This window comes from Monodelphis domestica, chromosome 8 (genome assembly GCF_027887165.1).
Source record: "Monodelphis domestica isolate mMonDom1 chromosome 8, mMonDom1.pri, whole genome shotgun sequence".
NCBI lineage: Eukaryota > Metazoa > Chordata > Mammalia > Didelphimorphia > Didelphidae > Monodelphis > Monodelphis domestica.
Window position 1 is genome coordinate 214,184,407 of NC_077234.1, and position 16,977 is coordinate 214,201,383.

At 36.4% G+C, this 16,977-nt stretch overlaps 1 protein-coding gene and 1 pseudogene across 1 annotated transcript in view; one reads left to right on the plus strand and one right to left on the minus strand.

Moving 5' to 3' along the window:
* Positions 1–3,862: 3,862 nt before the first annotated feature.
* On the minus strand, positions 3,863–4,353 carry LOC130455973 (translationally-controlled tumor protein-like; annotated as a pseudogene).
* A 7,485-nt stretch (positions 4,354–11,838) lies between these two features.
* Positions 11,839–16,977, plus strand: part of ASMT (acetylserotonin O-methyltransferase) — a 51,035-nt gene continuing 45,896 nt past the window's right edge. The window contains exons 1-2 of the mRNA XM_056808290.1: positions 11,839–12,241; positions 13,775–13,946. Of these exons, the coding sequence (XP_056664268.1) occupies positions 12,173–12,241; positions 13,775–13,946 (241 nt within the window). The 5' untranslated portion in view covers positions 11,839–12,172. The remainder of the gene's footprint in view (positions 12,242–13,774; positions 13,947–16,977) is intronic.

Genomic DNA, 16,977 nt, shown 5'->3' on the forward strand with positions numbered 1-16,977 from the left:
AGGCTGAGTTGCTCCAGTACACTGGAAGTTCTTTATACACACCTTGTCTCCTGGGTTTAGGTCATGAAGTGAAAAGTCTAGTGGTCTGGCTTATACTGCAGCTCCGGATTCATGTAGCTCACGCAGTTTGTGCTGTAATTCCTGTATATAGAAAGTAATAGAAGTATCTACCCCTAATAGTGATGTATATGCAGGGGAGAAAGGCTTAGCCTGTATAGGCGGATGTCCAAAAAGCATCTCAAATGGTGAGATGTGTAGGTCTCCCCTGGGCCTGCTTCTAAGATAAAATAGGGCCACACTCGGAATTGGAATGAAGACAGACACTCAGATAGATGAAGGGAGTCACTTGGAGTGAATACACTTGGAGTGAAGAGGGACACTTGGAGTTTGAAAGAGATACCCTTGGAGTGGAGCCTCCTGGAGTTGAAGCTGATAAAAGAATCTGCTGATTGAACTGACAATGTGAGTATAAAGACTGACTTCCTTCCTTGCCCTTTCTGGAAACATGAGCCTCTGGGAAAGACCAGGAGTCTTGAGACTCCTTTCCCCTGGCTGGGGCCTTAGAATTTCTACCTGGTGTAGAGAAAGCTAGAGCTCTCTCTCTCTCTCTCTCACTCTCTCTCCCCTTTTCTCTCTTCCCTAATATCTTCCCTCTATTGTAAAATAAACTACCATAAATTCCATTTGACTTTAGTAATTCATTTTTGTGATTTAGTAATTAACTCTCTGGCAACCAATTAAATATTCAGTCTGACCATAAATTTAACACTACCTATTCTGTTTCTTTCTTCATTGATATTTATCTAAACATTCTCCAAAATGCCTTTTCTATCCAGAATTTCCCTGCATGAGTGTCTTCTTGGTGTATAATATGACCATGGATCTTTTCATCATCATAATTTTTAAATTGTTTGATGTTATGGTTTGGTGATAGCATTCTAATATGAAATCACATGGGCTAAGTGATACTAATAACTACAAAACATATAGACAAAGAGACTAGATTGTCTTTTCCCACTATTCTGAACTATGTTTAACTCTACATCAGGCAGTTAATGTTCACAGCTTCTGAACTTGTGGCCAACTCTTGGTAACTCTCCTAATTTCTTGTCCTGAAAAAGAAACTCCTTCTACCTTTACCAAGTTCAGTAATGATAAATGACTCTAAGAACTTCATTGCATCTTGTGGTGGTTATGATTTTCCCCTTCCAAATCTGGCCCTGATTGTTCTTCAAGCCTATTTTTAGGGTAGGTGACTTCTCCATGTGAATCCCAACTTTGAACATGTTCTCTCCCTGACATGTTTCCTTCCCTTTCATGTTGGATGAGTTTTGGGAATCTATATTGTCATATAGTATATGGTTGATTATGCTTCTTCTCCTCCTCCTCTTCCTCTTCCTCCTCCTCCTCCTTTAGTTTGTATGTGCTTCCCAAGTACTGATTTTGTGTAAAATTATCAAATTTAGGTTTTTCCTTTAACTCAAGCCACAAGACCATACAAAGCGGGTTTCCATTTGCTCTTCCTACCTTTTACCTATTCGGTTTCTAGAAATACAAATTTCATTTTTTGACATTACCTACTTGACCAGCTCTTTATTCACTTCCAAAATCAGACTTCATAGTTTTAAGCAACATTTTTTGGTTCCTTTGGTAAGTATAATTTTTTAGCTTTATAATTCACCAAAAACAGGCCACATTTATCTTATTCTATAAGTTTGTGGAGATTTTCTAACAAATGTGACTTGCAGGTAAAGACTCCTATATGTGTTATTTCCTCTTAATATAGAAACTGTGTTGCTTTTCTGTCTGCATCCCTGGGACTTAACACAGTACTATGCACATAGTGTATGAAGTGATAAATTCTTTGTTTATTCGCTCATTTTGGAAACATGCCATAGGATGAAAGGAGATCCTTCTATTATCATTTCAACAAATAACTGACACAATATCATTTAGAAGATTATGATTAACTGTCATTCACTATTCATCTTCTTCCTCTGGTCCATTGGATGATATCTTATCAGATAGCAGGAGAGAATGTAGAACAATTATTGCTTCCTTTTCAGAACCAATTTATCTTTTCTTCTAGGAGAATGTGGAGGTATATATAGAGGCACTTGCTATCTTCCCTCACTTGACCTGAGAAATTCCATTTTTATATGGTTTCCATTTTGGTGTAAATGAGGAGATGACCACTTCTCTATGTCTATTAGATCTCTTACTCAAGTTCTTTCATTAAGATTGACCACATTGCAAAACAAAGTTGGCCTGTTTTCACTACCTTGAGGTTAATGACAGTCTAGCAACCCTCTATGTTCTCTCTCCTTGTACAAAACATAACTACTGTCTCTCTTATTTAAAGATCATCTGCAGACAGATTGTGATCCAGAAAAACAATCCTTATTTTTCTCTTCATTTTGTGTGTTTATGTGTTTATAGCTCACTTGGATGAGAGAGAAAACTATTAGAAGATTTTGTCAAAGGAAACTATCAACCAGTGCCTATCTCTACCATGACTTGTTAAAAATATGAATAAAACTTTTATTTAATTCATGCTCTCAACTTGAACTGTGGACTTTTAAAAAAAGTGATTATCAGAAAGGAAAACAGCCTAGTCTTTGAGCATATACAGAATGCTAAGTTCAGGGCATTGCAAAATTCTCCCTCTTTTCCAAACTTACTCAGAGGTCCCCAGTCATTGTTTTTTCCTTTTAGAGCTTTCCTACAGGACTATTGTGGCAAATTGCTCTTGGATGATTTTGGCCCAAGAGTTGCTATTCTCCTCTCCTCTTTGACTCCTTTTTAGCACTTTGATAGCCCTCTTTAGAATTCTTGTTGTTCAGTCATATTTAACTTTTCATGACTGCATTTGGGGTTTTCTTGGCAAAGATAATAGAATAGTTTGCCATTCCCTTCTTCAGCTCAGGCTTATTTTATAGATGAGAATCCTGAGGGAAAAAAAGATCAAGTGATTTGTCCAAGTTCACAGAACTGGTAAGTTTCTGAGGTTGTATTTGAACTCAGATCTTTCTGACTCCAGGTCTAGTGCTCTATCTGCCATACTACTTTTCTTGATACCTTGACAATTATATCAATATTGCCTTCCATTAAAACTTATTTTTTATCTTGTTTTATGAATTACTCACTCCACCTCCTTGAGACCTTATCTTGGTCTTTCAAATCAAGTCTTCCTCTTCTTTTTGAAAAATATTTAATATATCTTTTTTAATCACTTTCATTTCCAAATAGATTCTTCTTTACCCCTTCCCCAGAAAGCCATCCCTTATAACAAGAATAAAAGAGAAAAAAGAAAAAAAGTTCAGTAAAACTCTCTCTCTGTGTCTGTCTCTCTTTCTAATAAAGGCAAATAGATCAATACAAGTTATCATTTTGGAGATATTGACCCATAGAATGCCTTGCTCCTGAAGTAATCATCTATTTAAGGACCTGCGCTGTAAGCAAGAGCTCAGGATTCACTCAGGTGTTATATAAGTGTAACATGGGGCAAATATGCATAACAGGCAAGATTGCTTATTTTTATACAGCAGTTGGTTAATAATGTGTCTACCTTGCACAAAGGTCTTCTGTGAATTGTCCTTTAGATAAAATATTTAGCTTTAATTTTAAAGCCCTTTATAATCTGACTCCAATATCGCTTTCTAGATTCATTTCACATTGCTCTCTTTCCCACATTCTTATTCTTGTTCTTCTTTTTGGAGGGGGAGTTAAATATGTTTTATTTTAGACAACCTATGTGACATTAAAAAAAAATAATGCCTCAACTCCAAATAAGTTCAAGATGACATCAATTCAAGTTAGTCCAAGTCCTAGTGTTGTGTAAATGACAAAAAACAATAGCCATTTATGATGACAGGTGATCCAAAGTAATCAGCTGAATTTGTAAACATTTCTTCATTTCTAAACCATCCTTAAAGAAAATCATGTGAGTCAAATCATCTTCACAGAAGTCCAAGAGAGTCACCATAACATCTAGATTCATGTTTTCCCTTATGAAGAGCTGATAGTTATTAAAATTAGCAAGGATGTTCAATTTGTTCTATAGCTTCTGTCATTCAGTTTTAATCTATCTGACAGAGTCCACCTTTTGACAGATTTGATGTAGTCTTTGATGTACTTAAAAAAAAAACTTTCTGTCTTAGAATCAATTCTGTTGGCATCAATATTACCTTTAGCAGAGGCATTTCCACTGATGAGTGAATCATCAATGGTACCTTTTGTCCTGCTATCCAGATTCCTCTCCATGTCCAGGTACAGACTGTTTCTGATCTCCCAGATCTTGTAAATGTTGGGCAACATCTCAATAAGGCTGATGAGATCCAGCTAATTGATCATGGCAGCAGAAGGAGGGAGACAGCAGGGGTGGCTCTGGTTCTATTGGTGCCAGGAGCTTGTGTGAGCCTGAAGGAGCCTGAGTAGGACTTGGCTGGGAATGGGGGTTGATAGAATAAAAAGTCTTTCTTCATATATGCTATGGTCTAGGAAAACTGGCTTACTAACTGTTCCTCTAAGTCAGCATCCCATGTCCCATCATTATCCCCTGTACTGGCTTTCTGGAATGCCTGGAATTTACCCCTGCCTACTTGGGCTATTTAGAATCCTTAGCTTCCTTCAAGGCTCAGTCTAGGTGTCACTTCCTATTGGAAGTCTTTCTGATCCTCTAGTTATTAGTGTTTCCTTCTTCCTCAAAGCATATTAAATTTTTAAAAAATCTGAAATCAGACCATTCAGAATTGATTTAGTACTCAAAATTTGCTAAAAATATTACTGAAGTCTAGACATTTTAAATTTTGTTCTGCATGGTAATGTGATTTGTATGATTTGTTACAATTGAAAGTGATGTTGTTTTGTCTTTATCTATAATATTTATTTCAGGTACAAGTACAAACTGTGAACTCCAAGAGTTCAACAAATTCTAACTATGTCATTGTTGGTGAAACATATAGGTGGAAGTTAATGATAGCAGCTATTATTTTTAACTCTTTGTAGTTGTTATTGATCTTGTTAATCATGGCTATAGGAATACAAGATTTAGAACAGGAAGTGAATTCAGAGATAATCTAATATATTTCTGTCATTTTACGGATATAAAAAGGGAGGTTGAGAGAAGTATAGGGATTATTGCCATGCAGGTAGTAACTGGGATTCAGGTCCTATTTATCTAAACGTCCAATACAATTTTCCAAGATACTACATTGGAACTTATAGTGTATAAATACTATATTATAAAACATTACTTTTATTTTGAATTTAACAATGACCAAAAAAGAACATTTCTATATTTAAAAGCAGGACAGAAAAAGAGGACTATCTGTAAAAAATCTTATTATATAAAGCTTGCATATCTATATCTATATCTATATATCTATCTAGCTATCTCTATATATATACATACATATCTATATCTCTCCAAGATGATGGATTAGAGGCAGCCATCCATCAGAATTTTCCCAATGTTTCCTTCTAAACAGCTTGAAAATGAAACCTCAAATAATGGTTGGAATGAAACATTGTTCTGGCCTAAGAAAACTTAAGAGATCAGTAGGAGAAGTCTGTTATACAGGATGGTGATTGGTCCGAATCTCACATAGATGGTGGTGGCAACATGGCCACAGTGGAAGCAGCAACTTTAGCAGCTTTCACACCAAAGGTGGTAAGAGGCCCAGACAACTGGTCAGAAAGAGACTACAAGAAGTCCTTTGTTGGCACTGGGTATATCTGACACTGATTGGTGGCTCTATTACCTGTAGGCAGTTCTGTGCAGTTCCAAGGAGGAGAGAGTGAGGGATGAAAGGGAGCAGGGGATCTCATCATTGTTTCAAAGAGAAATATACCTAGCAGGTACAGGGATTGAGGGGATTTTCCTGACGAAAGGCCAGAATTCAGACTAGGGGATCAGTGACCACACCTTCCCAAGATCACATCACCTTGGAAACACCAAAAACTTGCCAACCACTAGAATGAGCTTTAAAAATGAAAAAGCCTGAAGCTTGGGATAGTGCCTCCCCATTCCAGGTGAGCAAAGCCCAACTTAGCATGAAATTCAAAGTAAAAAAAAAATAGACTGGAAAAAGGAGCAAATAACAATACTAATAATAAAAAAAACTTGATCATAAAAAGCTACTACCATGATAGAAAAAAAACAATGTAAATATAGCTATAATCAAAGCTCAAAGAAAAATCCTAATTTGATCCAAGTCCAACAAGAATTTCTGGAAGACTTAAAAGAAAAAGATAATAGGGTAGAGAAAACACTGGGAAAGGAAATGAGTGATTTAAGAAAATTATGAAAAAAGAATTGATAGTGTGGTAAAAAAAGGTACAAAAATACTGAAGAAAATAACTTCTTAAAAAACCCATAATTGGCCAAATGGCAAAAGAGTCACAAAAATCTACTAAAGAGAAAAAAATTTTAAAAAGACAAATTGGTCAAATGGCAAAGGAGGTTAAAAAAATCACTGAGGAAAGGAACTCCATAAAAAACAGAATTGGCTAAATGGAAAAAGAGGTACAAAATCTCACTGTAAAAAATAATTTCTTAAACATTAGAATTTTGAAAGTGACAGTTAATGATTTCATGAAACATCAAGAAGCAATAAAACAAAATCAAAATAATGAAAAAATAAAAGAAAATATGAAGTATCTCATTGCAACAATAACTGATCTGGCAATTAGATCAAGGAGAGGTAATTTGATAATTATTGAACTATCTGACAGCCATAACCAAAAAAAGAGCCTCGGCATCACATTTCAAGAAATTATCAAAGAAAATTGCCCTAATACCTTAGAAACAGAGGGCAAAATAGAAATTGAAAGAATTTACTTATTATCTCTTGAAAGAGATTGGAAAATGAAAACTTCCAGGAATATTATAGCCAAATTCTAGAGCATCTAGGTCAAAAAAGGAAATATTGCAAGCACCCACAAAGAAACATTTCAAATATCACAAAGCCATAGTCAGTATCACACAAAATTTAGCAACTTCCACATTATAGGAGTGGAACACTTGGAATATAGTATTCCAGAAGGCAAAGGATTGAAAAAAAAAGAATAACCTATTCAGTAAAACTGAGTATAATCCTCCAGGGGAACAATGGATATACAGATAGAGGACTTTCAAGTATTCCTGATGAAAAGATCAGAGCTGAATAGAAAACTTGATATTCAAACATAAGACTTGAGAAACATGAAAAGGTAAACATGAAAAAGTAATTATAAAGGACTCAATAAAGTTCAAAACTATTTATATTCTTATATGGGAACATGATACATGTAACTCCTAAGAAGTTTATCATTGTTAGAGCAGTCAAAAGGTATTTACATAGACAGATGGCATGGATGTGAGTTAATGATATTGGAATGTGCTCCAAAGCAAAGAGTTGAGAAATAGTGATGCACTGGGGCAAGAGGAAAGGTAAAGGTAAAGTGGAGAAAATTTTCTCACATAAAAGAGTCATGCAAGGAGGAACTTTTACAATAATGGGAAGATGAGGCCAGTGGGCAATGCTTGAACTTAATTCTCATTGGAATTGATTCAAATTTTTTTTCAAATTAAAATTCAACTTTATTTGTCCAATGTGTTCAGTTTCAACATTATGGTGGAAATGCTTAAAGTGTTATCAAATCTGATTGAGTTCAAACATCCTTAACCCATCCTCTCACAAATACCCTCCCCAAATACCAATAATAATGTGTCCTTATTTACTGCATCAAGTAGGCTTTGGACTCCACCTTGTATGCTTGGAAAAGAACCCACCATTCACAGAGTTATGTGCATTTTTAAAAATTCTAATAATTTTAATTACAGTGCTTGCTTGACAAAATGAAAACTGAAAACAAATATATAAAATAGTTGATTACTAATTGTGTATTGAAAGCAGTAAGAGTTTCCACAGCACCAAACAAATCAGTTCTGAGTTTTTCCTGAGGTAAAGTTTATCAACTTTAACAAGAAGCTAGAGCTTCTTTATTATTTATCAAAATACAAAAGAGTATATACACACATTCACTTGTGTATAGAAATTTAACTTAACCAATAGGAAAGTAGGAGAAAGGTAAAAAAGAACAGGAGGGATATTAAAAGTGAGGGCAGATTAAGAGGGGCAGTGGTTAGAAGAAAACGTCTTTTGAGGAAGGACAGGATAGAAAGAGAAAGAGTAAGGAGAAAAAAGAAAATTGGATGAGAATAAATACAGAGTAATCCTAACAGTGAATGTGAATGGAATGAGCTCACCCATAAAATGGAAGCAGATAGAATAATGAATTAGAAAACAGAATCCAACAAAATGTTGTTTTCTTGAAACAGAAAGGCATATACAGAGTTAACAAGCTAGAACAAATCAAATATGAAGAAAAAAAAGTAGGGATAGTAATCATGATCTCAGATAAAGCAGAAGCAAATATAGACCTCATTAAAATTGATAAACAGGGGAATTACATCATGGACTACATTAAAGGACTAATAGCCAATGAAGTAATATTAAACTTTTTTGCAGCAAGTTTCTCTGACAAGACCTGATTTCTCAAATAAATATTGAGTATAGAACTGAGTCAAATTTATAAAAAATAAGAGCCCCTCCATTGGGAAATGGGCAAAGGATATAAACAGGGAGTTTTCAGAAGAAATCAAAGCTACAGTTTATAGACATGTAAAAAAAATGTTTAATTAACTCTAAAAAAATAAACTTTATCTTTTGTCTTAGACTCAAAACTAAGTGTTGGTTCCAAAGCAGAAGAGTGACTTGCTCAGGGTCACACAACTAGGAAGTATCTGAGGCCAGTTTTGAATCCAAGAGCTCCTGGATCTTCAGGCCTGGTTCTCTAACCACTGAGCTACCTAGCTGCTCCTCTAAATCATTCTTGATTACTTATCAAAAATGACAATATTGAAGGGGATAAGAGGAAAATAGATACAGTGTGAAGATTGGATTTAGCTCTCCCCTGATGGTAACAATGAAGGTACTTAGCTCTTCCTTGATTGTGAAGATTAAATTTTAATCCTCTGTCTATTTTTAGATTTTAATCCCCCCAAATGTAAGCACAGTACTTAAAGTTTAGTATGAAGATCTACCCATTTTGGATTTTAACCACAAAAGGTGTGAATACCCATTTCATACACTAAGTGGGAAGTCTGTGACCCACATATTGTTAAGATTAAAATTGCCAAACTATGGCAGGTAAAAATTAGTTTCTCTGCTAGAAGTATTATATTTTATGAGGTTTATTAAAAGTTAAGAATTAAAGAAAATACAGAGTAAGAAAGCACGTGTCTAGGCCCAGAGAGCCCATTCACAATCACTCACATTTTGCCTGCTAGGTGGAGAGCCATGTCTGCTCTGAAGAGGAAGTAGGAAGAGAAATCAGTAGGCTTTTACAGCCAGTTAAATAGAAATTTTGATCTTGCCCAGGTGAAAATCTCAGTGAGATTAGAGGGCATCTTGGGAACTAGAGCAAGGACTTCTGGGGATTGAAGTCCAGGGTTCAAATCTCCATTTTTACAATATGAAAGAGTGGATAGTCCTGGAGTGGAGCTGTTAACTGTGATTGGTAGACATAAAATTTAGGGGAAGTGATACAAGAGTAAAAGGTCTTTAAAAGTGGAAATAGAGACACACAGAGACACATGGAGTGATGGCACTTGGAGTGAAGAGGGACACTGGGAATGAAGAGACACTTGGAGTGAAGAGACACTTGGAATGAAGAGACACTTGGAGTGAAGAGACTCACTTGGAGTGAAACCTCCTGTAAGAAGCAGTTCTACTGGAATTGAGGCTGATAAAGAATCTGCTGATTGAACTGACACATGGTGAGTGTAAAGGCTGACTCCCTTTCCTTGACTCCTTCCCCTGGCTGGGGCCTTTAAATTCCTACCTGCAGAAGCCAAAGCCCTCTCCCTCCCTCCCTCCCTCCCTCTCTCTCTCTCTCTCTCTCTCTCTCTCTCTCTCTCTCTCTCTCTCTTTCTCTCTCTCTCTCTCTTTCTCTCCCTCCCTCCCTCCCTCCCCCCCCCTCTCTCCCTTAATATCTTCCCTCTATTGTAAAATAAACTAAATTCCATTCTGACTTTTGTAATTCATTTTTGGGAATAAGTAATTAAATACCTGGTGATCAATTAAATATATTCAGTCCAAACATAAAATTAACAACAGTAATGAACTACTGATGAGGTAGTGAACTGGCCCAACCATTCTGGAGACCAAATTTGGAAGTATCTTCAAACATACCCTTTGACACAGCAATACCATCAGTAGGTCGGTAACACAAAGAGATCCAAGAAAAATGAAAAGGACCTATAAGTACCAAAGTATTTATATCAGCTCTTTTTTTTTGTGGTGGCAAAGAACTAGAAATTGAGGGGATGCTCATCACATGAGGAATGAATGAACAAGTAGTGGCATATGATGGATTTTTATGGAATACTATTGTGCCATAAGAAATGAGGGAGTGGTTTCAGACAAATACAAAAAACATTGCAAGACCTATATGAACTGAAAGCAAAGTGAGGTGAGAAGAATAGGGAGATCATTAACAGCAATTCTTATACTGATGATCAATAGTGAAAAATTTGGCTATACTGATCAATACAATGATCCAAGACAATTCCAAAAGACTCATGATTAAAAAGTGCTATCTACCTCCAGAGAGATAAGAGATAAATTCTGAAAGTAAATTGAAATATAATTTTCTTCATTTTTCTCATTTTTGGTGGTGTTAGTAAATAGGACTAGAATGGAAATGTTTTGCATGATTTCACATATATAATTGGTATCATATTGCTTGCTTTCTCAGTGGGTGAGAGAGGGCATGAGAGGGAGGGAGAGAATTTGAAACTCAAAATTTAAAAAGAAAAATGGAAAAAATAAATAATAGATGAAAATGCTAAAAAGGAGTATATGATAAATTGAATATACTATTTCCAAAGTTGTCCTGCTTGTCTCAGTTCCCCCTTTAGCTTAATTTTGTTTTCTGTTGTTTAAGGAAAAAATACCTTCACTTAATCCAAATCTTCTATTTTCTAATGAGGAAACTGAGTCCCAGTGAGTTTAAGTGATTTAGTCACATAAGTAGTAAATGAAAGTTAGAATATGAACCCAGGTTCTGGCTTCACATCCAGTGATCTTTCCACTATGCGTTCATAAGGTAAATAAGTTCAAATAGAGCAGTGCTTAATGAATACTATTTATTTTTTCATTTATTGTCTATTCAATATACCTTGAATCAGTCCTTTGTTTTTCTGTAGTACTTACAAGAGTTTTCATCAGAGGCTACTACTGTCAATTAGACTCTTGGCTTCTGAAGAATGATCAACTCTATTGGTTTCTGGACAGAACAGAGGGTACTCTGGATTTTTTACCCCAGAGGTTTTATATAATTTTAGTAATTACCAGGAAATGTACTGCATCTTTAGAACACAATGTTTGACTATTGTCCCTTTTTGCACAGTGTTGATTTGTTAGTGGTCAGTGGTACTTCCTCCCTCCCTGAATGCAACCAATACATATTTAATCAGAAGTTGCTAATGATAAGATTTTTGCGTATCCATGTCCTTTTCTTCCTCTCTTCTCTTTTTCTCTGCCAATATTTTGACTAGTTCTCTCTGCTTGTTAGCACATTCCCCATAAGTGGCATCCTCCTCCCCTCCCCCCATTAGAGAGGAGGGATGCCAATATGTCAAATGCTGCTTCTGATTAATACCTCGGTTTAAAGCTAATGACTAAAATGAAGTTGGAGGATTATCAATGGATTTCATTTATCCCTGTTATCCCTAAGCTTTGGAGGACATCTTGGCTGCTGTGACAGTCTCCTCAGTCTTCAGACTGTTTTCAAGAACTTTTCTCCTTGCGTAACTTTCCCTCAGGGAGCCAAATTAATTCTGCTAATGAAGCAACAACGTTATATGCATGATAGCTTAAAGGACACAGAAGCAGAAAGGACAATTGTATTGTTGGAAATTAGTTCAAGGAGAGCCAGTGTGTGCCCCTTATTAAGGTACATGGAATCCTCAGAATTATCTGCTTATGACTAACCCCCATGTGTCAGTGGGCTTTTGGAAGCAACCACAAAACATTTTGCTGGCACGTAACCTTCTCATTCCAAGAAACTTATTGAAAGAAGGACAAACAGGGCCTTTGCAACCCTGGCTAGTTCTGAGAAAAAAATGAGTTTAGCCGAGGACCTTGACTATAGCCTTTTCAATGACTACATAAATGGTTTCATGATGTCTAAGGTAAGAATGTTACATAATATAACAAGTTGTTGGGTTTGTAACCACAGATTTGCTAAGATGTATCAGCATAACTGAAGAGTTAATGATAGTCATTCTATAATGATGATCTTGTTATTTACTACAAATAAAGCAGATATGTGCTTAGTCAGCTTTGGAGCCTTTACTCAGATAGTGAGGCATGTTTTAGCTATTATCTGTTCCAAGGGCCTTCAGTAAATTTGACTCAGTTACGGTGATAAGACCAATTTGTTTTACTATGGATGCCAGAAAATCTGTAAATATTTATTAAGTGCCCACTATGTGCCAGGCATTGTACTAGGCACAAAGGATACAAGGAAAGTCAACAGACAGTCCTTGCCCTTGGGGAGCCCCCAATCTAATGGGGGAGATAACATACAAACAACTATGTACCCACAAGAAATAATAAGAATAAACTGGAGATAATCAACAAAGGGAAGGCACTAGAAGAATTAAGAGGGATTGGGAAAAGCTTTTCATAGAGAGTTGGGTCTTCAAGGAAGCTAGGGAAGCCAGGTTGAGGAGGGAGAGCATTACTTGTATGAGGAATAGCCATTACACCAGCAGTCCTGAAAGTTGTGTATCCCTAGGAGTCCACAAGGTTAAACTCATTTTCACAATAACACAAGGCCTTTAAATTTCTAATAGAGAAAATGTTTATAGACATAGCTCTTTGACATAAACAAAGGCTCTTTGGGATCCTTCATAATTTTTAAGAGTGTAAAGGCATCTTGAGACCTTTAAAAACTTGAGAAATGCCATCTTAGATGGTTTCAGGAATTAGTTAAATGCTACCAAGGTTGAAATATAGAGGGAAGGTGACAGGAGAAAATTTGCTTCTTACGACTCCTTCAGGCAGGGGGTGTCTGGATATCTCAGACACTTCCTAGCTGTGTGACCCTGGTCAAGTCACTTAACCCCCATTTCTTAGCCCTTACCACTCTTCTGCCTTGGAACCAATACACAGTATTGATTCCAAGATGGAAGGTAAGGTATTAAAAAAAAAAGACTCCTTTAGCTGCTTAAACTTCTCTTTGCTTCTCTTTTCCTGTCTGTCCCTTCTCTCCCACATTTATTACTGCAAAGGTTTTTATTAGAAAGATAATAGTAAATAAACTTCTCCCTGATCTTGGCCTTCACCTATCCCTGTTTTCAGTTCTAGACATTAAAAGGTAGCAAGATGTAATGGAGAAAATAGTAAACTTGGAGTTGGGAGACCCCTATGTGACTACTGTCTTTACTACTTGTTAACCATATAACCAAGAACTGCTATTACTTAATCCCAAAACTAAGGATGACCATCGTTCTGCATAAATAAGAAAAATTGTTGAACATTTCTGTTACCTCCATTATTCACCCTCCCCACTAATTGATAACCCCATACTTTATGGGACTGATTCGTTCTTGGAGAATGTAAGAGAGCTTTTCATTGCATCTCTTATCTAAACTCCCATTGCATATTTTCCTCAGAAGAATAAACCATCCTAACTCTTTTTTTGCTTTGCTTGTTATAAGGTTATGTTCACCGCTTGTGAATTAGGAGTGTTTGACCTCTTGGAATCTGAAGAATTCCTCACCTTTGATGTCATTGCTGAACGCTTGGGCACCAGTTCCCATGGAATGGAGCAATTACTTGATATCTGTGTGACTCTGAAGCTACTAAAGGTGGAAATGAAGAGAGGAAAAGGTAATCAGAATAGAAATAGGGTCCCCAAAGGAATATACTTGTCATTTTAAATTATAGTGCCTTAGAATTGGAGAAGCAGCATGGTACATCAGAAGTACAGGTTCAGGAGTAGGAGGGTAGAGTTTACATCCTTTGACTATCTGTGAGACTAACAAATTCACTTAGCCTCCCTGTGTCTCACTTTTTAAAAACTATTATATGAGGGAATTAGACTACATGGCTGAGGTTCCTCCTTTTCTGATCTATGATCCTATCATTTGGAAGGGCAATTTTTGCTAAGCCAGAAACCCCCTCTACTGAATCCCCAATGGGTTATCATTCTACTCCTAGTTTGGCATCAGTAGTTTTGGGAAATTAAAAATCTTTAAAAGAAGTGGAATAGATGAACTAAAGTGACACTTTTTTAAGTTTTAGGAACCCCTACTAAAAGCTTAGAAAAGTTCAGATGAGGTTTAATATTGGTGAAAACAAGATTATTTAAAATAAGAAATCAACACATACTCAAGTCTTAGAGAGATCTCAAACAAATGGGAGGAATGATGAAATCTGCTTTTTAGCAGTAGCAATGGGAATCTAGAGCTTAAAAATGGGGCTTATAGTTTTTGAGTTACTTATCTTCTAATTGCTGGACTTAGAACCAAGATAATTTTGGACAGGATGCAGATGGACTAGCTTAGACAATTGTATATTATAGGCTGAATTTTCATTCACTTAAATTTCACATTATCAAAGAATGCTATACCTAAAAGTGGCAGGGCTATCTTGAGGTAAGTTCTTAAAACATCCTTTGAAAATATGTGTACAAAGTATGGGGCCGAATTCTGTGAATTCTTGCATTATTTGCTTTACAGGGTAGTTGTTGGTAGAGTGTTTTATATTCTTAAAAGTAGATTTCATTTTCTTTTTTCTTTCTTTTTTCATTTTTTCATTTTTTCAATAAACAAAATTCTGTTTCCCCTACCCCTCTTTCCCCCCTTTTTCCCAGAAGGAAAAAAGGAACAAATCCCTTAAAATATACCTAATTGGGATCAACTAGATGATGGCTAAAATATATATGTTTCATTGTTCATATTGAACATCCTCCTCTCAGAAGATCTTCATCCCTAGTCTTCTGAGATCAAGGCTGGTCATGGCTTTGAGTAGGAGCAGCGTCTTTGTGAGAAGTCCTTATTTGAGTCCCTCAGAGTAGGTTATTGAGAGATATTTCTTGAAATTGAAAAGGATTAAAATAGCAAGGTTCTATTGGGATGAAGGAACTCAGGAGAAAATGTGAGAAGTTCTTAATTTGTTTGGTGGCAGCTGCTCTCTTAAGATAAAATAAATCCATATTACTTGAGTGCTGGGTGGTACCAACCAAGCACTCATTCTACTACATTTCATCTTCTTCTACAGGTTTCCTAGGTTTCATGGATGTAGATAGAATGGTGATTTCCTCTTTTTGCCTTGATGCTTATGCTTATGCTGTGGAGCTACTTGACCACTGTTATTGTAAGAGTCCCTAGAATCAATTGGGCTCCGAGGAGAATTCTACCCAGGGACAGACAGAATGGTGCCATATACTTGGCCTTCTTGGACTTTGGCTTCTACCTTTTAGCCTTCTGCTTCTACCTTCTGGGCTCCTGTCCCTGTCAGTTTTGGCTTTGGCTTCTGCTTCTGCTTCTGGGGACTCTTCTGCCTTGAGGGACTCTTCTTTTGCCTCTTCTTCATGTCCATATTGTTCCGTTTCAATGAGATCACTCATATTTCTATGAGTACTTAAAACTCCCTGCAGCTATGGCAAGTGCTTGCCCAGTAAAGTATTTTATAAATTGTAGAGTAGCTAGGTGGTACAGTGGATAGAATGTCAGCCTGAGTTCAAATCCAGCATCAGGCACTTACTAGCTTTGTGACCATGGGCAAGTTGCTCAACCCCATTTGCCTCAGTTCCTCAGCTATCAAATGAGCTGGAGAAGGAAATGGCAAACCAGTCAAGTATTCTTGCCAAGGAAGGCCCATGTGATATCATGAAGAGTAGGACATGATTGAAAAATGACTGAATAACAATATGTGTGAACCAATATATTTTAAATAGGAAGTTGGTTATTTGATATCTGAAAGACAGCACAGTAGTTTGGTTAGAAAGACAACTTTGTCCTTCGGTGTTTTTACTCCCACCGTTTGTCCTCTGCTTGTGGATAGTGTTTTTTCTCCTAGATCCCTGCAGGTTGTTCAGGGACATTGCATTGAGACTAATGGAGAAGTCCATTACTTTCAATTATACCACAGTGTATCAGTCTCTGTGTACAATATTCTCCTGGTTCTGCTCCTCTCACTCTGCATCACTTCCTGGAGGTCGTTCCAGTCTCCATGGAATTCCTCCACTTTATTATTCCTTTTAGCACAATAGTATTCCTCACCAACATATACCATAATTTGTTCAGCCATTCCCCAATTGAAGGGCATCCCCTCATTTTCCAGTTTTTTGCCACCATAAAGAGCGCAGCTATGAATATTCTTGTACAAGTCTTTTGCCTTATTATCTCTTTGGGATACAAACCCAGCAGTGCTATGGCTGGATCAAAGGTCAGACAGTTTTTTAGCGCCCTTTGTGCATTGTTCCAAATTGTCTTCCAGAATGGTTGGATCAATTCACAACTCCACCAGCAATGAATTAATGTCCCCACTTTGCCACATCCCCTCCAACCTTCATTACTTTCCTTCACTGTCATGTTAGCCAATCTGCTAGGTGTGAGGTTCAAATCTTTTGATTTGCACCTCTCTGATTATAAGAGATTTAGAACACTTTTTCATGTGCTTATTAATAATTTAGATTTTTTTGGCTGAAAACTGCCTATTCATGTCCCTGCCCATTTATCAGTTGGAGAATGGCTTGATTTTTTTGTACAATTGGTTTTGCTCTTTATAAATTTGAATAATTAGACCTTTGTCAGAGGTTTTTATTATGAAGATTGTTTCCCAATTTGTTGCTTCCCTTATAATTTTGGTTACATTGGTTGTATTTGTACAAAAACTTTTTAATTTGATGTAATCA